The sequence below is a fragment of the Rattus rattus genome, chromosome 6 (genome assembly GCF_011064425.1).
Source record: "Rattus rattus isolate New Zealand chromosome 6, Rrattus_CSIRO_v1, whole genome shotgun sequence".
Classification (NCBI taxonomy): domain Eukaryota; kingdom Metazoa; phylum Chordata; class Mammalia; order Rodentia; family Muridae; genus Rattus; species Rattus rattus.
Window position 1 is genome coordinate 152416970 of NC_046159.1, and position 23406 is coordinate 152440375.

The following is a 23406-nucleotide window of genomic DNA, read 5'->3' on the forward strand; positions in this document are numbered from 1 at the left end:
GAGACCCTCTTCCATACAATAAGTCTGCAGAGTTGAGAGAAGTGTCCTGGGCTCATCAGAGCATCTCAACCTTAGACTCTGTTGTCATAAGTGCTGAACAGTCTTCTCAGGACTAGAACTTCCTTGGGCTATGGCTTCCACAATGATCATAACAAATCCGATCTAGAAATCAAGAGAATGCAAAAATGCCCTGTCAATTCCCTAGTTAAGGACTCTCTCCTTCTAGTTTTATCCTGCCACAGCTGGACTCTCGGCAAAGGCTTAGAGATAATCAAGTCTTAAGATGTCCTACAAAAAACAAACCTGTCCATCTTTGGGGGCTTTGCACCCTTAGAGCAGAGAAACAGAGGCCGTAAGTCTCGGTGCCATCATGTTAAAACTCTCAACCAGGGAATGGGGTCTGGTCCCTGAATTAGCAAGTGAGAAGGTCAAGAACATGAGCTCACAGGAGAGGCAGGGGAGCACCATTGCCCTAACAAGTGCCACTGCCCTCCTCTTAAAGCCAGGAGCCACAAAATGGCCTTTTAGCCAAGGATGAGTGATCACAGGGCACAGAACAGGGAAACGTTATTCTGATACTCCTTCCCAGAAGGTGACACAACCAAAGCTCCTTGGGATAGCTCAGCCACCTGGTCCTCCTATTCCCCCAACCACAGGAAACAACCAGAGCAGTAGAGAAGTCCACCGGCTAAATGGTGGACCTGAGTAGGTGCAAGGGGACCAGAGCACTGCCACTGCAGAGGCTGAGACTCACACTAAAGACTGACTAGTTCATTCCTAGTGCCAAAAATAAGCCTTGTTCTCATTCCTAAGGCAGATGGTCTAACAAATGTCATCTTAGATATCAAAGGGATGTCACTAAGGGGTGCATCATCAAAATGAGGCAACATAGGTGACTATAAAGAAAAAAGACAGCAAAAAATAAATCAAAGGACCTGTTTCTACTGTGGGGAATGCTAATGAGTCTAAGTGCCTCTTAAGCCATGGCCTTCTGGGCTTCTCATAAAATGTATAGGAGGGGGAACAGTGCACTTCCGTTGCATACATCAGATATTTATCCTAGTTTACCTGAGACAGCCCCAGGATTTGGTATTATTATTATTAACAGAACCCATGTTTATTCTCCAAAGCAACTTAATTGAACAACAAATGAGATGGTGAGTCGATTTTGAAGAAACACTAGAAAGAATTTTAAAAACTGATTTTTAAAAAAACTTTCTCCTCTAACTCATAATAAAAAATGTAAATTATACTCTCATCTAAGCCATCTTAGTCAAAAATATATCATTAATCTGTGCTTTCATTCTTAATGCATTGTCCATGAATGATGTGATACTGAAATTAGCTAGAGACTCTTTCCATAAAATCATGGTCTGTGCAGTTCTTCCTTTTCCTGATGCTAGAAAATTTAATTCAGGCAGTTCCAACTTGTGTTAAGAAACTTTGGAGAGAATGTGGTTGGTCAGGCACTCAAAACTCTTCTGTACTTGAAATCATTCTTTTCCTTAAGAAAAACAGAGTTCGATTCTACTGGAAGAAAAACCAAATACAGTAGAAGACTAAGCATGAAGCAGCCTGGAGCTGTACAGCATCTTAGATATAACCATGTCCTGTGTCCAAAGAGAGCCTACAGCTCTCTCCCTCCAAAGCACCATTTCCTCTCTCACACCCAAACCCTACTGTCCTTCTAAAATCACCAAGGACCACAGTAGGATCTCTAGGCTTTCTGGGAATCTGCCCACACAAGTTTCTCCACTGGAAAAACTAAAGATTCGACCAGTAATTCCAGCTTCACAGAAAAGATCATGAAGATGCATGCCTTGTAAGTGCCTTAACTACATCAGAAGACACTTCGGGTGGCACAGGGAGAGATCATGTAACGCTGTTTACAGTAGCTACAGCCGAGTTGGATGGTCTGGCTCGTGGAGTGAACAGCTTTGGACCCACGGTTTTCATCTGTCAGAGAAGAGGTAATTGTACAAGCTCTTCGGGGCATCACAGAAGTGCCTACCATACAGCAGCCTACCTGTCCCTCTCCTTGACTCTCAGCTATGTGAAAGCTAGAGATGTAAGCACTGTGTGGAATTTTCCAGACACTCCCTTTCTCTGACTTTCTTCTCTTGCCATTCAGTGACAGTGAAGCTAAAAGAGTGAACTAGGTTGGACACGCAGGGAAACTCATAGAAATCAGAATTATCCTGTTAATTTTAGCTCTAGTAAAAACCTTGATTCAGAAGCTAGATTTGACTATTGCAAAGACTGAAGATTTAAACACACTTAGCTAGTTGTCACCAACACTTTATGGTAAAAACTAAGGCTGCTTATGTTGGCCATCATTCAATAAGGAAATGTTAACTCCCATAGCACAGCACCATCCGTTGAATGCAAAGAAAAGAAGCAACTACAAAAGGTCGAATTTTGGAGACAAGGACATACTCTGAGACTTAATTAATAGAGTTAGAGTAAATAGAATGAAGGAGATAGGTTTATCCATACACTGAAGTCATTCTGTCCAAATGCAGTAGAGAGTAATATCCCTATAAAGCATGTTTAACCAGTGAATTGAGTCCTGAAGCTTCTCCTTCTGTTATTTCTTGTATAGAATATGGTTTCCCCCACCTTACACAGTTCTTTTCCTCCTGTGACCCACCATTTTGCCTTAGGATCTTTTTGCTTAGTGCTTCTTGGTGAAAAGCTCAAATCAGATAGTGGGGATAACTCTGTCAACAAGCAGTCCTGACTCTAAATTACAGTAGACCCAGCCTCCAACTCTTTCTGAACCACTCTCTACCCATCTTTTTTATGTCTTCCAGCCTTTGCCTCCTGACAAATATCCCATACCATCATTTACTCCCTGGAATTACCTATTTATGTCTGTTAGACATCACTGGGGTCTAGCTAAGCAGGAGGGGCCAAGATAGCAAGTCCAATTGCAGATAAGAAACAAATCCTTGTACAAGAGTGACCTCACTAAGTGAAACCTTAGGGCCAAAGGTAGGACCACCATTCCATCAATCAATTCACATGTACATGTCCATTCAGCAATCCCAGCCTGGCCCAGCACACAGAGAGGACAGCTTAATCCCCACAAAAAATAAGATAGAACATGCCCAAGGGATTCCTGTATCAGAATTCTAGTGCTGGAAAGTTTGTCCATCTCCACTGATGTTTTCAAGTCACTGAATGCCCCTGTAGCCTTGGAAAGACAGAGATCCATACCTTTTCATTTGAAGCCAGTGAGAGATACTCAAAGTCTAATTTGTATCCTTATGTATTTATTAAACATTTAGGATTTGCATTTTCTCTCAGCCATTTGACCTACCTTGTATCTTCCCTATCACAGCTCTCATTATGATTTTATATAGCAGTTAACAGAGTAGTCTCTGGAGCCAGATAACCTAGGTTCAAAGCCTGGCTCTTCAATTTACTAACTATGTGTACTTGGGCACTTAACCATTTAGACTTCAGTTTACTAATTCTCACTAACAAGACTGAGAATTGTGCCTACCTAGCTCCTTGAAATGAGCTGGCGCATGGTAACACTACTCATTAAGTGTTGTCTAATTTACCCACATTGTCCGTGTTCTGTATCAGTAAATGGATTTCTCCCTGGTACTCCACACATTGCTTTAGGCGGCATCTAGAGCTGGAGAGTCTAATAGGCATGAATAGCACCAGCAAGAAAATAAGCATAGACTACTCTGATCCTGAAGTGGTACACCACATTCACTCACAAGTTCACTCATTCAGGTCATTTCAGTAAATACTAAACACTTTCTGTGTGCTATAGATGGTTCTAGAAAATGAGGAGAAAGTAGTGAACCAAATAGACAAAAGTCTGATTGCACTGAAGTTTGTTGTCCAATGAGGGAGGCAGACAATAAAAACATTTCAGGAAGGCTGGGGAGATAGTTCAGCGGTTAAGAGTCTGGCCATTTTTCCAGAAGGTCATGGTTCAATTTCCACCACACACATGGCAGCTCACCACTGTCCATCACTCCAGTTCTGGGGGATCTGATACCCTCACACAGACATACATTCAGGTAAAATACCAAAGCACATAAAATAAAATAAAGCCAGGTGGAACATACCTTTATTCCCACTTGGAAAAAGCACTTGGGAGGCAGGTAGATCTCTGACTTCAAGGCTAGCCTGGTCTATAGAGAGAGTTCTAGGATAATCAGGGCTACACAGAACCCAGTTGTGGGGGACAGGGAAAACAGTTAAGGGGCAAGAACATCTCAGAGAATAAAAAGTTCTGTGCAGAAAGTTTAAAGCAGGTGACTTGCTAGAGAGCAGCCAAATAACTGCCGTGGGTTATGTTCAGGGAAGACCTTTGAAGTAGCCTCCTTTATCTGAAATGTTGAGAAGCTAGCTTGACAACATCAGATGGAAGGAATTCCAGGCAGAGGGGAGAGCAAGTGCTGCAGCCAATGACCAGTCAATTGATGATAGGTAAGGAAGAGGAATGTGAAAAGAATGTGAAGATGGTGGTGCACAGGAGGGAAAGGAGTGTGGAATGCAGCCACAGAGCTAGTTAAGGGCCAGATACTTTGATACCGTGTCTCAAAGGATAGCAGTCTACTCCTCAGGATAAATTAAAATTGTACTGATTCTAATATTTGGGTTCTGAAACTGTATTTAGAAATAACCTCACAGTTCTATAATAGTAAGATAAACAAACATCTCTCCCAATAGTTCACAGTGACGAAGATTTCTGTTCTCTGAGGGAATGTTCACTGTGCACCCAGTGTGTAATCAGGTTCTGACCTCAGCTTTTCAAAGAGTTGGCTGTGTTTGAGAATGTAGTTCAGCTCTGCCAGTCTTCTCATCTCTGCAAGAAAGAACTTGGATATTATCTTGGATCACTCTCAACCATCATTCCTAGCTGTCATTCATCATCACTCTGATTTCTTGGTAGTCCATATTTGTAGGATGCCATGGCTAGACAGAGACATCTGGTCTACCCCAAAGCTGATCAAATCACACGAGGATTAGTGTACACCTTTGGTTTCCTGTAGCACCACCTTACTGCCAGTCAAATAAGTCCTTGATGGAATGAGGAGTCTGGATTATTTTTCATGTTGTGGATCAAACTCATGTTCTCATAGCTGCTAAGTAAGTGACTCCACTCCCGTCCCTAAATCTCTTCAATTATTCTGTAGTAACTAAAATTGACTATATTTTACTATGCATTTTATATCATTTAATTCTCATAATAATACTATATTTACATCCTAGTTTAATGCAAGAAACTGAGCCTTACCAGTAGTAAATAATTTGGCTGAGGACACCCAGAAAAAGAACTACCAAACTTAAACTGAGGCTGACTGCAATGCCCATGTAAGATTTTAGCTGTCAGACTCTGAAACATGTATCATAGTATTTTACAAACATTGTTAGAAACTAAGCAAATTATATTTTTTGACACAAGATCTTACTATGCGACCCTGGTTTACCTAGAATTCACGATATAGACAAGGTCAGCCTTGAACTCACAGAAATTCACCTGTCTCTCCTTCCCAAGTGCCAAGATTAAAGTTATGCACCACTGTGCCCAGCTATGTAATAGTTTTTGATATACAAAATCTTGCTATATAGCCCAGACTAGTCTTAAATTCATGGTCCTTCTGCTTCTAAATAAGTGATTTTTGAATAAATGAATGTTTACTCCTAACTTGCTTACCACACTGCTTTGGAGAAGCCATGTAGTCTTACTAACTAGACGTCTTACCCCCTCTAACAACATAGTATAGAACAGCCCTTAAAACCAAGAAATCAAAGTTTAGCCTGTATAAGGCTTTAAGTACTTAACCTACATAAATAGCCCTTGTCTTTCTGCAATTAGCCATTTTAGATTCTTAGCTGAAGGAGAAGGAGAAAGGATACATAGGCTCTATGAAAGGAGCCTTTTCAATCTATGTAGAAGTTCCTCAGGCCACATATTCGTTCCCCAAGGAACCAAATCTAGGGGGGAGAAGATATCTAGTTTTGTAAAGTTCCCACATATCCCAACCACATACATAGCTCTATTGAACAGAACCTCTGCTTTAGTACATATCAATTCTATCTCTTTATTTAAATAAAGGCTGATCTCCTGGGCTTTCAACTGAGGGATAAGGCACCACCGGGCTGATGAGACCATAAAGATACCGAGAATCCTAAGCATGGCTCTGGAAATAATTATCTTCCGAATTTATAGATTAGTTGTGCCCAAAGCAGACGGCAAATCCTTATTCATTGCTCCTTTTTCAGAACTCGATTTATGAGAATGGTGTTCAGTTCACATTCTGATTTTATTAAAGTGTGATCGTCGTCTTAGAGCAGTGCTGCCCTGCAGGTAATGATGAAAATCTTCTGTATCTGCCTAATGTGCCCTAATCATGTAAGTGACATGTGTCTAGAGAAACATAGGAACTGAAATGCTAACACACATCTGTGGCTAACGCCTACACCATTGGAAAGCACACATACCCAGGAACACCCTTTTATATTTTTAACTAAAATCATATAGTCCATTATCTTTTTTTTAATTACTTTCAAAAACAGCCAGGAAGAAATTCTAACACACTTGTAGTTCCATCAGGAGATGAATTCCGGAAGCAGAAGAGGACTCTGACCTGAGAGTAGATGAAAGGCAGTTAGGCAGGGAAGGGAGACTCCCCCGGGGAGCTCCCTGGCAAGTTCCTAGTCAGCTGTGAGACACAGAACAAAGAGAGACTGTCAAGGAGAAAGAAATGCCCCTCAGAGGAAAGTCTAAATGTGTTTTTAGCCACCTGTCACCCCAGAGAGAGGACAGGGTGGCAGTGTTAAATTGGTGATATTGTAAAACAGACACGCTAACTAACCTCTGAGCCTGGTGAGATGTTTCAGGTGCATTTTAAGTGACAGAACTTCATTTCCAAAACCCAGAGGGTGGTTCATGCCACCTATATGATAGACTCAGTACTCAGATCTTACAAGATAGTATTTTCATTAAAAACGTGACTCCATAAATCAGACTTACAGTGAATTTTTATTGTCAGTTAAAGGTTATGAGAATTACAAAGTAACCCAAGATTTGGAATGGGATGGGGGTTGCAGATACAAGCCAACATGATGGCTCGGCATAGAAAAGGGACTTGCTACCAAACCTCACAACCTTACTTCCATCCCAAAGAGAGAAGCAACTCCTCAAGCTACGCTCCGATTCTGACACGTGTGACTCATGCACTCACAAACACACTCATACATAGATGATTGATTGATAGATAGATAGATAAATTAGATAGATAGGTAGATAGATATATAGATAGATAGATAGATAGATAGATAGATAGATAGATAGATAGATAGACAGACAGACAGACAGTAGGTAGATAGATAAATGATAGATGTAATTTTCATCTTATTTATTTAAAAAGATTTAGTACAGTATATTTTGATCATGTTTTCCCCCTAAACTTTTTCTAGATTTACTTTATGTTTACAAGTCTTCTGCCTGCATGTATCATAGGTATGCCTGGTGCGTGCAGAGGTCAGAAGAAGGTATCAATCCCCAGGAATTGGAGTTACATGTTTATGAGCCACCTTATAGGTGCTAAGAATCGAACCCAGGTCCTCTGGAAGAGCAGCAAGTGCTCTCAATCATTGTACTGCCCGCTCATAAATGTAAGTGTTTAGCATAAGCCTTTAAATATTCAGGAAGTAGGCATCATTATTATAAAAAACGTGAGGTAAGCAAATCCATCCCATATAAGAGAAGCATCCACCTAACATGTGGAGGTGGAAGACAGTATAGACCAAGGGGGAAAGAATTTCACAGACAAGAGAAGGCTACAGAAATACATTCCAGAAAGGCCAGTGTTCTTGGATTTAATTTCAAGGATGAACTCTGAAGAGATCTTGGCTCAATAAGAATGTTTTTTGTTTGTTTGTTTGTTTTTTGGTTTGCCTTACCAATTACAAGAATAAAATGTAAGATTTTTTTCAATGAAAATTCTCAGTTGAAAGTCACGTAGATAATAAAACTTCAGATTTCTAAAGTAAATGCTTTTCAAATTCAAGTTGAGAAAACTTGTCAGAGGACTGTAAAGGAGTCTGCATTTTGTTCGAATTTCAAGTGTGGTGATCTCAGTGGAGGGAACAGCACACATTTTACTTTCTCTTGTTGGAGGAATTGTTTTCTAACTCTACTCCTAGCTTCTTTACAGAGATGAAGCATCTGTAATCTCAGAGGGCGAGCTGTGTGCATCACTCATCCCATACAAGTTCAACAGTCTTAGTGCAAATATCTCAAACCCTCCCAAAATCTGGCACGTCTGAGCATCAACTTGTGAAAAGTGGAAAATTTCTGACTTGACCTCATGAGATGAATCACAATCCAAACAGGCAGCTAAAACTGGTGTGCCAAATTACCTGGTTATGTGTACGTGAAAAAGAAATGGATTTTGTATTTAGAATTAGATTCCATATCCCAAGAGATCTCATTATGTACATGGAAATATTCCAAAATACAAAAACACTAGTCCCAGGTGGGGCTGGAGAGATGGCTCAGAGGTTAAGAGCACTGACTGCTCTTCCAGAGGTCCTGAGTTCAAATCCCAGAAACCACATGGTGGTTCACAACCATCTGTAATGAGATCTGGTGCCCCCTTGTGGTGTATCTGAAGACAGCTACAGTATAGTCATTACAGTATAGTCATTAGATAGATAGATAGATAGATAGATAGATAGATAGATAGATAGAGGTATATATTTCCTTAATTTTAATAAAAGAACTAGTCCAAAGCACTTATGATCTGAATAGCCAACCCAGTCACCAGTGTGCATCATTTGTTTAAATGCTCTTCTACTGAAAAACAGCAAACATCGTGACAGGGAATCGTAGATCCTAAATTAAGAAGTCTACCACTATCTCTTCCTCCAGAAGGGTGTGTCTGGGCAGGACTTCTGTTTCCCACTCTATAAAGTGAAATGAGCAGGTGGATACTTGATAACCAAGGTCTTGTCACACTGGAGGTAGTTCTCTTTGATTCCAGCACTGAATTATAGCACCACCCAGTATTTCTTCCCTGAGGGACCACTCAACTGAAAATATGTTTCACGGGGACTTTATTTCATGTCTGTTCCTGTCACGGCTCCCTTCTACCCATGAACACTGAACACTGGGATGCAAGGCATTTGAAAGAAGAAAAATCAGTCAACAGCCATCTTTCTACCTATTATCTACTTCAACCTGAGAAGTGGAAATTAAACCATAGAACCCAAACTCCCAGAGCATACAAATGCAAACAAATAAAAAATAAAAATGCTCAGAGAGAGATTTAGTTGTTTTTTCTAAAGTGTCAAGCACAGGGGACGGCTGCTTACTCAAGCTAGTGTTAAATCAATGGAAACATAACAACTGCCTCTTAAACGTCTTGGATACCATAACAGATTCCAGTTAATAAATAGAATTTCAGCCTGTTAGTTTGTCCATAACAGTAAGGGTAATTATCATGTTTAGTGAATCATTTAAATAGCACAAAGGGCCACCTCTCAGATAATAACAAGAAAAACTGCATTTAGTGGGAACAAACCAAAACTCACCATCTCTCATCTTCCTTCCTAGGGAAAGATACAAAGCTGTGTACCACTGCCTGTGTCTTAACTGGAATGTAGAAGTCTTCGAGTTCAGAAGACACACCTTTGTTTGACCTTATCCAATTATAGAAATAAATGATATCTTTGTCAGAGAGAATTCTTAGAGGTCCATAGTCTGAGGAATCAACTTTCAAGGCACAGAGGGGGATAGAAGTTTATTCTGAAACTTGGCCAGGTTTTCTTGTTATTATCGGACAGGTAGGCCTTTTTACTATTCAAAGGACTCACTAAACATAATAATTAACCTTACCATTATAGATCAATCAACAGGCTGAAATCCTATTTATTAAATGGCATCATTTATACTACCCAAGACATTTGAAAGACAAGTTCTTAGGCTTTAGACCATAACTAAAGCAGAACCTTCCTCAGTGTCCCTCAGTGTTCATTCAGCAGAAGCTAGAATCTACTCAACTCGCTTTCCTATCTCAGGAGCAAGTGGAAGACGTTGCATCCTTCCTTGTACCCCTCCTTGTGAATGAGACCAGCAATGACAGTGACTAATGTCTTTTTTCCTCTTTAAAGTAATAGTGGGGATCAAATCCAGAATCTTCGGTGTGCTTTCTAAGCCCTGATCTACATCCCCAGTCCTCCCTGAGGTCTAATATGCATTGCACATTATGCATGCGTGCTGATGCACCTGATACAGCTGTTCCTAAGCTGCTCAGGGTCTCCTTTCCCACGCAGATCTTCCTGTGCACAGACTGTTCGTGGTTATCCCTTCTCTGCCACTTCTGTGAATCTCACTGACTACTAGCTCAATGTACGTTCCAGACACCTCTTCCTATTGGTGCTGGCATCAAAGGGAAAGGATCTTTAATAATCCCTGCAACGACCAACTTGATGTACTATTATAATTCAAAAAGTAGGAAATAGAGTGTCTCATTACACTTGCCTGATGAGATCCTCGTGTTCCTTCTCTTTGCTACCATTAGATCACAGGGGAAAAGTCTCGCTGTTCCTGACAGCAGAGGAAGCAGGAATGGAGATAAGAAAGGGCAGGTAGGGCTTCATCTATCATCCAACACAGGCAGAGGGATTGCTCCCTGATTTGCACTTGCGGCATTTATCCTACCTCTTTCCTCATCTCCTCAGGATCCTTCCTTCTGCACCATAAATGCTTCATCTTTCTTACAGTGTACCTTTACAGAGGGCTAACAATGATTGTTTACTGTTCCCTCTCGATACTGACCAGCTCTCTTGGATTAGTCTGCACAGACATATACATAGACACACAGACACATACAGACATAGACACATACACAGAGAAATACACAGAGACACACAGACACATACATAGACACACACAGACACACTGAAACTCACATATACACATATACAAAGAGACACACACATAGACACACAGAGACATACATATAGACACACACACACACACACACACACACACACACACACACACACACACACCCCTTAAAAGGTACTGAGTCATCATGAGACTGAAGGGATTCCTCGGAGGTTAAGAGCAATTGCTGCTCTTGCAAAGGATCTAAGCTCAGTTTCTAAATCCACGGCAGATCCTAACTGTCCTTTGCTCCAGTTCTGGGGCATCAGATGCCCTCTTCTGGCCCCACCAGCATGAAGCATGCATGTGATGCATATATATATATATATATATATATATATATATATATATATATATATATATATATGTATATATATATGTATATATATATGCAGACAAAACATGTGTACACATAATATAATTAAATCTTTGAAAATAATAAAGTCAGTCATTGCGATGAGGTCGTAGGACACAAACGAGCTGTCATGGCTACCCAGGCATCGGCCTCTCCTCTGATGGTGGAGCCTGTTCTATCATTTCCTCCATAGAAGCCTAGCCTATGCCTGCTGCTGTATTTTCTTTTCCTATTGTAATAATCTCATGTGGAAATGCCCTGATGAAGGCAGCTTAAGGGAAGTCTTTATTTCAGGTTATTCCATGTTACGATCCATCATAGAGGGAAGTCACGTCAGCAGGAGCGTGAGAGAGCTGTGACCATCAGAAACTGGTGGTAATCAATACTCTCGTGCTTCTGCTCAGTTCCCTTCTTCATCCATTCAGTCCAGCATCCCAGAAGAAAGCAGTGCCACCCACTGCTGGGTCTTCCCACCTCAGTCAATGTAATCAAGACAGTCCCCCGAGAGGCCCATCTCCCATGTGACTCTTGGTTCTGTCAAGTTCAGTTGATACCTGGGTAGACTCTTGGGCTTGCCTTGGCGATGGACTGCAACCCAGAACAAAACTCAAAAGTGATTACCATTGAATTCTACTAAAATATAGCCGGTGCTCAGTAATGATGTCCAGAGATGTCTTCACAGCGTCAAGGGCTACAGCCCTCCAGAAGTGCCCCTGTGAGCTGAGGACACCACCCCCCTGGGAGATGTGGCTTCTTAATCATCAGCCACATGGCATACCTATCTCCACCTCTTCTGCCTTCTACGTCTGACGTGGACGCAGGATGTCAGTGCAGGATGAAAACACCATGGTACAATGAAGGCTTTCTTCTAACGATTCCCTTTGAAATCGCCTATTTCCTGTCCCAACTGTAATTTGGGTTAATTGCTTAATAATTCTGTTTAAATGTCACTATTTCTGCAAACATCAATCCATCAGACCTGCTTTTTCGGGTCTGAAAAATCCCTTTGCTTCTTCGAATATTCTCTGTCTCTTCTTCCCATTGTCGCTGCCTGAACGACATTCTAATGGCACGAATAGAATCTTTTCAAAGGGGTGTTGGGCAGATCAAGGTGTCTGTGTTCTGCAGTCTGAGTGATGTAGTCCATGTCCTTGAAACAGTACCTGTGATTGGAAAGATCTAAGATTGTGTCTTTTAAAAGCCAGCGTCTGTGCCGTACACATGGAGCTGTGATCAGCGCCACCCTCCCCCAGCAAGAGACATGCTGCACTTGACAGTGAGAGACTGCATGAGAAATCAAAGCAGACTTGGAAGCCCACGGTTGCCTAGCAGTTCCTTGACTGTGGAATTTAACTCCAGGTTATAGTAAATATTAAAACAAAGATATATTAAAACCCTTCTCAAAGCAGCGGTCTTCTGAGGGCACCACAATATAGCCACAGATACTGTACAGTGGGAGAAGGTGCCTTGCTTAAAACTGAGAAAGACAGCCATGTCTGTTCCAGGGATCAAGCTTGCTTCCTACAGCACTGCTTGTGCCTCACCTGTTCTGACAAAGGGGAGTTAGTTATCTAAGCCTCTAAACATATCCTTACGTGTTCCCCATTACTAACATGTCCTAACATGTTCCCCATTACTAACATATCCTAACATGTTCCCCACTACTAGCATGTCCTAATATGCTCTCCATTATTAACATATCCTAACATGTTCTCCATTACTAACATGTCCTAGTATGTTCTCCATTACTAAACATATCCTTACATGTTCTCCATTACTAAAATGTTCCCCATTACTAACATGTCCTAGCATGTTCTCCATTACTAGCATGTCCTAACATGTTCTCCATTACTAGCATGTCCTAGCATGTTCTCCATTACTAGCATGCGCTAACATGTTCCCCCATTACTAACATGTCCTAGCATGTTCTCCATTACTAGCATGCCCTAACATGTTCCCCAATTACTAAATATGTTCTTAATGTTCCCCATTACTAATATGCCCTAACATGTTCTCCATTACTAAGCATGTCCTAACATGTTCCCCATTGCTAACATGTTCTAGCATGTTCTCCATTACTAATATGCCCTAATATGTTCTCCATTACTAACATGTTCTCCATTATTAACATGTTTTAACATGTTCTCCATTATTAACATGTTCTCCATTATTAACATGTTCTCCATTATTAATATGTTTTAACATGTTCTCCATTATTAACGTGTTTTAGCATGTTTTCCATTACTAACATGTCCTAACATGTTCTCCATTACTAACATGTTCTCCATTATTAATATGCCCTAAAATGTTCTCTATTAGTAACATGTCCTAGCATGTTTTCCATTACTAACATGTCCTAACATGTTCTCTATTATTAACATGTCCTAGCATGTTCTCCATTACTAACATGTCCTAGCATGTTCTCCATTACTAACATGTCCTAGCATGTTCTCCATTACTCTTCCCTTCCATAGTCCACCAGCTGAAATTTTACAGTTTCTTTATATTTCATGTGCAGGATGGTTCTCATGTCCAACTTTAAAAGATCAAGTCTCTTCACCCAAATGCTCATATATCAAAAATGAGCCAGCACAGAAATTCCATGCCTTCTTGTCACATTGAAAAGGTTTGAGGGCAGGCTTAGATCTCTAAAACTTCCTCAGACCACTGCTATGTAGAATAGCAATAAAAAAGAATTAAGAAGAGAATCAAGAGTTACATAGGAAACTAGGGGGTTGAGAGTTTATGAACCCAGCATCATTGAAGAGGGAGGAACAACATACCCTAGGAATATTGGAACAACTCTTCACTTTGAGATCCAAACTGTTGCTCTGTGTGTGTGTGTGTGTGTGTGTGTGTGTGTGTGTGTGTGTGTGTGTGTCCTAGCTTCTAAGGCATGTACGTGGGTGACTGCACCACTGGGAGGAGTAAGTGGCACTCCCTCAGAAAGTGAAGAGCAACTGCACAGCAGTGCTGTCCAGCTAGCACTTGTTCTGGGAGTTATGGGAGTCTATTTCTGTTTACCCCCAGATAGATGGGAAATGGCAAATCAAATGACTCCACTAAGTTCAGCCTGGTGGCCCAGTTTTTCTGACTTCAGTTACCTGCAAAGCATGTCAACGTTAGCAATAGCTACAAACCCCACCAATCTCCTCGCGCTCCCCCAAACAGGGTATCCTAGAAAGAAGGCTCTCTAGCCCTTCTGGGCCTGGGGACTCCTCCCTTCCTCCCATGAGGGAGTGTTAGTGGGCGCAGTCTTTTATGAGGGTAATCCCAGCTGCTCTGACTTCAATACAGCAACGCCATGCTCCGACAACAAAGTTACACATCATGACCACAGAGCGTGGTCAGCAGGGGCACATTCCGTCAAGGTCATCCAGGGCCACGTTTGCTTCAAAGTTTCCTTTAGACTAAGATGTCGCCTCCCTCTCAGAGTCCCGTTTTTTTCTCTTTGGACCACAAAGCCCTGACAGATGAGGTGAGTGCTGGATAGATGGCTCTGGGAGAGAGGGGAGACAGAAGGCTACCCTCCTGTAAGATGAGCCAGCCAGAGGTACTCACTGCCACACAGTTCTCTACGCTGCACCTTTCTCCTCTGAGAGGCAGAGGACTCAAGCAATGGAAAATACTCAGAATGTGGTCTCATCTGTCCAGAGCACAGAGTCCAGGGATACAGAGAGTTTGAGTTGCCGGGTGTGAGCCAAGCTTTTGGATTAATTGATCTATGTGTAAACAATTGATTTTCATTTATCATTCTTCAAATCCCGCTCTGACCTGCTTTGGGGATGATCTAGAATTTGAAATGAGGCCCTCGAAAGCCCTCCAACAACACACAGCTGTTTCTCACCCCCCATGCCTTTCTTACTTTGTCCTCTCCTGAGTTAATTTTCTTATAGAACAACTAAAATTTGCTGAGTCTTGGGCTTTCGATGCATTTTTATTCCTCTAGTCTCAACCATGTTGCTTAGGGAAATCAAAGATACCACTAACGATGACGTCGTTGTTTGAATACCTGGAGAATGTTGGGTATTGACTGGGACTGTCCTGAGTGTTGTACCTGTGCCACTCAATAGTATCCTCACCACATGCTCATGAGGTAAGTGCTACTGTGAGAGCCATTTGCAGATAAGAAAAGGAAAGCACAGAATGATGATAGTCGTCCATCCGGTGTCAAACAGCTAGCAAGTTGCAGGGCCAAGGAAAGAGCCCAGCCAGCCTGGTTCTCAGGACTGAGCCTGAGCTGGTCAAAAAGCTGTCCCCCGTAATGTACATCCCTGTACAGTGTGAGTGGATTCTGCCTTTAGTCTGAGAAGAGAGTGCTGAGCTGTTGACTTACTTTACCATTAACTATTCTGTTTTTCCCTCCCACACTCTCAGATGATGGAAATGCTTAAAGCAAACTAAGGTAGTGTGAGACCTCACCATGTAAGTGTGAGCATGGCTGCTTGTGGGTATAGCTATGTTTTGTGTGCTTCGGGCCGTCTATTCCCGCATGTCTGCTCGGCTGTTCTCCAGTTCCCGCTTTCAGCGCTTGGCACTTGGGCCGCATGAATTGTCTCTTTAAGCGATAGATTCTATGTCTTCGTTCCTGATTTTATACCTGCGATTTACCTACACACAAAGTCCGGCACAGGGTAAAGAACCAGAGAACACACGACTGTCTGCCTGGTATCTTCTCAGCGAGCTGGGAGTCCTGGAGAATGCAATGAGTTCCCAGGCAATAAGCCTCGGATGTCAGCTTTCAGAATGCTGGGCACTTGCTGATGTCTGGCTGCAATGGTCCACTCCAAGGTGGAAAATACAAAGGCTGTTCTACACAGCCCATGACCTTCACCCAGTACCAGACAGCTTCAGTGTTCTCTGGGGCTGGGGCTCTTAAATGGATGACAGCCCTGTCATTCTCCATAGGACTTGATCATACCAGGCGTATGGACAGGGATGAGAATATTTTCATTTATGTTCTCTCTCTCTTTATATACATGTATGGTGGACAAGCATACACCCTTAGAGAATAAAACCTTATGAAAAAGAAAGAGCAGTGGGCTTTAAGCTAGATATGAGTAGGTTCATTGTACACACATGCACACACACACACACTCTCTCTCTCATACACACACACATATACACATATGCACACACATGCACACACACATATACACACATACACACACACACACACATATACACTATTCCTTTTGGTGCTCCTTGATTCTATACAAATCGTATTTTCACTCTGAAGCTATTTAATATAGGACAAATTGAATTTCCAGAATAAGAAAATTGCTGGGAGGAGATTTTGTGCCTGACAGGGAATATCTGGGACACTTAATATACAGTTTGGGAGCTGGAGACGCAGTCTTTGATAAAGTGATTGCCTGGCATGAATGAGCCCAAGCTCAATTTCCAGGACCCCCAAATAAAATAACGTATAATCCTGTCTCATTGTCTGTTCCCCACCACGCACCTGCGCGCCCACATTCGAGCACACACCTGACTACAATCTGGAGCTTGAAATTTCCTCATGTTCTCAGATTTGCTGAAGTGTTAGTGTGTGTTGAAGTTGTATCTTCTGTTCTGAATAATAAAAATTTTAGGGCTGGGGAGATGGCTCAGTGGTTAAGAGCACTGACTGCTCTTCCAGAGGTCCTGAGTTCAAATCCCAGCAACCACATGGTGGCTCACAACCATCTGTAATGAGATCTGATGCCCTCTTCTGGTGTGTCTGAGGACAGCTACAATGTACTTATATATAATAAATAAATCTTTAAAAAAATTTTTTTAAATCGAAGCTGCTCTCACGACAGCTGCCCAAACACTGCCCAAACAGTGTTTGGGACTCAAAATATGCAGCATTGAGACCCCCAGCCTACCGTTTAGACATGCAGAGAACCAAAAGTTATTAGGGATAGATCTTTTGTTCCAGACCCCTTAACTTATAGACGATGACTGAGAGAAAATAGCTTGGAGTGGAAAGAGATTAAAATCCCATCCCCATCTTTCCCCAAAGCATCCTACAAAGAGCAATGTCTGAGCTCCCCTCTCTTTGGACAGACTTCATACACAGAGTTCCAGCGCAACTTTGTAAAAATAAGAGTAAGTGAGTCTGCATCCCCAGAAAGCACTCCAGCTTTGCTGTGGAGACAGGAGTAAGCCGTGGCCCTCTAGACCATGGATTCCTCATTCGGAAACTCTGAGCAGCGGACTGCAAGAGGTGCATGGGCCAAGTTTGCACATAACTTGCTTACTTACCATGAAGTTGCTCATCAGCCCTCTTTAGAGTCAGCCTCTGCCTGCGTTGTGCACAGGAAGTTATGGGGAAAGTCAGTTCTGCTGTGCAAATGGGAACAGCCTCAGGGCAGGGGAAAAAAAAAACGAGCTGTGCCCCGTATTCAGTCACTAACTGAAGAAAAACAAAGCCCAAGAAGGAAAAGGTAAAAGTAAAAGCCTAAGTGCAGAGCCTGCTTTACCTGGTCCTGCAAACTCACACAGACATGCATGGTTCAGGTCTAAGCATCCGATTTCTGAAATATGGAAACATTTCAGGAAATGCACAGATAAGCTGGTGTCCATTTCCCAGGGCACCTCTCATTAACTGAGCTCTGGAACCCCATAGGTGAGGGTCACATCCTCTCTTTCAGGGTGTACTTTTTTTAAGATTTATTTGTTTTATGTATATGAGTACACTGTCGCTGTCTTCAGACACCAGAAGAGGGCATCAGATCTCATTACAGATGGTTGTGAGCCACCATGTGGTTGCTGAGAACTGAACTCAGGACCTCTGGAAGAGCAGTCAGTGCTCCTAACCGCTGAGCCATCTCCCCAGCCCCTCTAGTGTGTTATTAAAGAGACCAGAAGCCCTGCAAAAGAAAAATAATCTAAAAGCCAAAAGGACAACCATAGAAACACACACGTGTCGTCCACCTTTCTGTGCTACATGCCTTCACGTGGACACAGTTATGAAAATACAGACCTTGACTAAAGACGCAAGGTCCTACTCACAGTCTCTCTTGTTCTGTAGCAAACGCATGGCACCTTTTGGTGGACTTCTATAGAGGACAAAGAATCATTACTGAATTTTAACAATCCGATCCATTTGAGTCTTTTATTTAATTTATTTATTTTTATATTATCTGCATTTGGTGTTTTGACTACCTGTCTGTGTGAGGGTTTCAGATCCCCTGGAACTGAAGTTACAGACAATTGTAAGCTGCCATGTGGATGCTGGGAATTGGAAAAGTAGCCAGTGCTCTTAACCACTGAGCCATCTCTGCAGCCCCCACTTTGAGTTTTAAATGTAATTTTTCCCAAAATGGTCTGCAGAAATGGACCTTCCATGGAACTCACAGTGACTCAAAGCTGACTGGGAGGAGCAGACCAGACACGGACTGTCACAGAGTTAATTTGGTGTATACATCTTAGGTGCCAAACAAAAACCTGTGACCCAGGAGAGCATTGCCGGGATGAATTTCAGCTCCACGGTTTTTGTCAAGTAGAGGCAAGGACGCTGCTCCTGATACCACCTCACTGAAGACTGACAGATATACCCTGTTATGCAGACATGGCAGCGACTAGAAATTGTAGAATCATCTACCAGTCTCCTCTTAGCCACAATCAATGTCCTAGCACTTAGACCTCCACGTACGACAGCTGTAACCCTGTCTAAAAAAGAAAAATGGCCCCTTCCGGAAGGCTTGCATGGCCAGTCGTCCCATTGAGGATGCTGAGCAGACAAGTGGACAGCAGCCCCTTGCCCAGTACTTGTTTAACCAGAGAGCTCCCTGAATAAATCAGTCAAGCCAGATATGAGTTAGGAAAAAAATGATTTCTCCCCCATCACACACACACCCCTCCCCCCTCCCGACTCCAGCCACCCACCTACCCAGCCACCCCCAAGACTTGTTCCAAATCCATCCCGAGCAGAAGAGGGCTAAGAAAATCGCTGTCCTATTGAGCCCTCAAGTGGAGAAATTGGGAACTGCAGGTGAAGAAGGTGTGGTGGGGATAGGAATGGAGGGGAAAGGAAAGGGACGGAGGCTCAACTGAAAATTCCTCCTAGGTGGAAGAAAGGGGGCGCTGTGGCTAAGACCCCTGAAATGTCAGCCAGATGACTGCTTGCTGACTTTTCACCAAGTGTATATGCAGCCTCGTTTTGGAAATAGATTTCTCCAAAGTTAGCCATGCCACAGGGAAATCTGCATTTACAGTTACTCCAGAATAACTCCAGAACCTACTGGAGGGCTCTAGATTCGTCCAGTCCTTTGCTTCTTTTTCCTAGAGGAGGCCTAAAAACAAACTGAGCCTTCAAGAGTCAAAAGAGGCAGCCCACAGAACCTGGGTATCGACCTATCTGTCTACTGATCCTAAAGCGTCCTGTGGGTGCCGGGTGCCTGGGCGTCAATAAGGTGCCCATTCTTGCCCTTCCACACTGACAGGCGCTGATCCTGGGGACTTCCCGGGAAGTATAAGTAGGCTGTCCCTGACAGACTGAAGACTTAATTGTTTTAATTGTTCTCCAAATGTAGCCTCCAGACAAGCAACACTCTCATCCAGAAGCTTGTCTGAAATGTAAATTATTGAGCTTCAGACCTAGGAATTAAACACACTTAGCAGTAGGCCCCAAATGCTGTCCTAGTGACAGCGTGAGGCCTCCTAGATTTTGAGAACCACTGCCACACACTGACTTGCAACTCTGTGGATTTTAAAAGCGGCTTCTGGCCCCACCCCCACAAACATGTAGGATCAGCAGCAGCTGAGGGAAATCTGTAACTAAATTTCTGATGAGATTCTGGTAAAGGAAACCCCCAAGCTTCCATTTAGACAAAGTGTACGCTGGAGAAAAGAAGCCTTCTCCTCGGTATCTAGCCTTCTCTCGAGGTTGGAAAAGAACGTTATTCTAACTTCTTACTAGGCCTGGAAGAATCTGTTAAGTATCCAGGTTCTCCCTTTGAAAATTTAATCCTTGCAACTACTGTAAGGGAACTCATAGTGACATGTGTCTCTAAGGCCAAAATTTAACAACAACAACAACAACAATAGTAATAAAATTTTTAAAAGATGTGCACTCCTGGGAGAGCAGTGAGACAGGCCCCTGGGGATTTCTGGGCTCCCAGAGTCTGAATCTCCTGAGAGATCCTGAGAACTTTGATAGGCTGGAAGTCTGGCCCCATGTGTAGCAGAGTTGTAGCAGAACCTTTTGATCTGGCAGGAACCTGGAGTGACAGTGACTCAGCATTGACGTAGCCTTTTATCAGTGATTGTTATCTGAGATTTTACAGGGTTAATCCTTTGGAAGGATTCTCAGAGCCTGTGCACTGTTTAGTCTGGAAACAGGACTTGGCAAACCAGGAAGTCTTGCTTACCAGGAAGAATTGCTTAGGTGAAGGGTCTGTCGAGACAATTCCTAGATCAGATAAGAAGTTTTACTATGTGGAAACTGCCTTGCTAAAGGTGCCTTTTGTATCACAATAAAAGAAGCTATCAATGTTCAGTCCTTCAGAGGCTGATCCCCGCTGCTGAGAAGGCTAAATTCATCCGGCCATGGCTGTCTTCCATCAATGGTCCTGCATAACCCAGAACACAGGCACCCATGCGTGGCTGTCTTTCTTCTTATTCTCCCGCATCTACAGGCACTTTCCAGTAGGGCCCAAAAGTAGAGTTTATCATAATGCCACTAGGAAAAAAAAATGTTTTTTAGACTTCGAAGTTATGGGCTGGGCTGGAGCTTAGAGGGTTTGTCTAGCATTCATGAAGCTCTGGGTTCAATCCCTAGCACATGGTAATCCCAGTGTAGAAGTGCACACCTTTAATCTCAGAGTTGGGGAAGAGAGGCAGAAGGGTCAGAAGCTCAGGGTCATCCTCAGCTACATAGCAAGTTGGAGGCCAAACCTGAGCTATATGATCAATGCTTTTTTTAAAAAGTGAATCGAGGGTTATAAATACACTGGGGAAAATAAGTTCCTATTTGTGATTATCCTGTGAATGCCTCCGGGACTCTAGTGAAGACTCCCCAGTGTTCTGTTCCCTATGTCTCCAGCATCTAACCCTGCCCCCACCCCACCCCGCTCTGTTCCTACTCAAAGTGCTGGTTCGTCAGGAAAGGCTTAGAACGTGTGTGGTCATAATTTGAGACATCCAGTGGGAGCAGAGCAAGGCTTACTGCTGACACTGGCAGTCACTGGGCTCCTGAGGGACTCCCACTGCGTTCAGCCACAGCGCTGCAGAAATGCTGTGCATCTGGACAGCGGCCTTAGCAGAGACCTGCCCCTGCGTCTCAACCTAGCCCCTCCCACCACCTCGGGTCCTGGTCTTTCGTCCCTTCTCTCCTCGGTTCCACTTCCTTCCCTCTCTTTGTCCTCCCCTTATCTGTCTCCCACGCTTCTTTCATCCTTCTTTTTCTTGCTTCTGTGACTTTCTCTAGCTTTTTGCCTTCTGTTGGAATCCCTGTAGTCCTGGGAAATGAGCACTAACGAACACCCAGCTGGAAACCTCCCAGTACCCCCACCCCTACCCCAACCCTCCCCCCCACCCCATCCTGAGTTCTGAGACCATTGCTTCTAGCCAGCACTTTTTTTGGGGGGGGGGTATTTTATGTGTCTACATTTCAAATGTTATCCCTCGTCCCTGTTTCCCCTCTGCAACCCCCTATACCATCCCCCCTCCCCTGCCTCTATGAGGATGCTCCACCCACCTCGCAGCCCTAGCATCCCCCTACTGTGGAGCATCAAGCCTCCACAGGACCAAGGGTCTCCCCTCCCATTGATGCCAGATAAGACAATCCTCTGCTACATCTGCCGCTGGAGCCATGGGGTCCCTCCAGGTGTAATCTTTGGTTGGTGTTTTGATCTCTGGGAGCTCTGGGGGTTGGGAGGGGCCGGCTAGTTGATATTGTTGCTCTTCCTATAGGGTTGCAATCCCCTTCAGCTCCTTCAGCCCCCTAACTCTTCCCTTGGGGTCCCCGTGCTCAATGGGATGGTTGGCTGCAAGCATCCATATCTGTATTGGTCAGGCTCTGGCAGAGCCTCTCAGGCAACAGCCATACCAGGCTCCTGTCAGCAAGCAATTCTTGGCATCAGCAATAGTGTCTGAGTTTGGTGTCTGCAGATGGAATGATCCCTAGGTGGGGCAGTCCCTAGATGGCCTTTCCTTCAGTCTCTGTTCCACTCAGTCCCTATACTTTATTTAGACAGGAACAATTCTTGGTAAAAGTTTTGAGATGAGTGAGTGGCCCCATCCCTCAACCAGGAGCTGTGCCTATCCATTGGATATGGTCTCTGCAGGTTCTATCTCTCCTTTGTTGGGTATTTTGACTAATGTCATCCCCGTTGGGTCCGGGGAACTGCTTGCTTCCCTGGCATCTGGGACTTTCTAGTGGCTATGGTCCCAGTTCCCCATCCCCCACTGCTACACGTACCTTTCAATTTCCTGACCCACTCTCCTCCCACACCAGATGCTGCCTGTTTTTCCTCCCCCTCCTCTCTCCCTCCCAGGTTCTTCCTTCCCACTACCCCCCTTAATTATTTTGTTCCCACTTCTTTTTTTTTATTTTTATTTATTATATATGAGTACACACACTGTAGCTGTCTTCAAACACACCGGAAGAGGGCATCAGATTACATCACAGACGGTTGGGAGCCACCATGTGGTTGCTGGGAATTGAACTCAGGACCTCTGGAAGAGCAGTCATCAATGCTCTTAACCGCTGAGCCATCTCTCCAGCCCTTGTTCCCACTTCTAAGAAGAACTGAAGCGTCCACACTTCAGCCACTCTTTTTCTTGAGCTTCATATGGTCTGTAAGTTGTATTGTGGGTATTCCAAGCTTTGGGGCTAATATCCACTTATCAGTGAGTACATACCATGTACTTTTGTGACTGGGTTACATCACTTAGAATATTTCATCCACTATCCTGTGAATGTCATGAAGTCATTGTTTTAATAGCTAACTAGTACTCCACTGTGTAATGTACCACATTTTCTGTATCTATTCCTCTGTTGAGGGATTTCTGGGTTCTTTCGAGATTCTGACTACTATAAATAAGGCTGTTATGAACATAGTGGGGCATGTGATCTTATATGTTGGAGCATCTTTTGGGAATATGCCCAGGAGTGGTAGAGCTGGGTCCTCAG

At 43.3% G+C, this 23406-nt stretch overlaps 1 protein-coding gene across 3 annotated transcripts in view; it reads left to right on the forward strand.

Annotated features, from left to right (window-relative positions):
- Positions 1-23406, forward strand: part of Lhfpl3 (LHFPL tetraspan subfamily member 3) — a 525961-nt gene that overhangs the window by 455250 nt on the left and 47305 nt on the right. The window contains exon 3 of one of the 3 annotated variants that reach the window (XM_032907095.1): positions 15660-15707. The exons of 1 other annotated variant lie outside the window; for it this stretch is intronic. In XM_032907095.1, the coding sequence (XP_032762986.1) occupies positions 15660-15676 (17 nt within the window). In that variant the 3' untranslated portion in view covers positions 15677-15707. The remainder of the gene's footprint in view (positions 1-15659; positions 15708-23406) is intronic. One more of the 3 variants, XM_032907096.1, reaches the window with a different exon arrangement.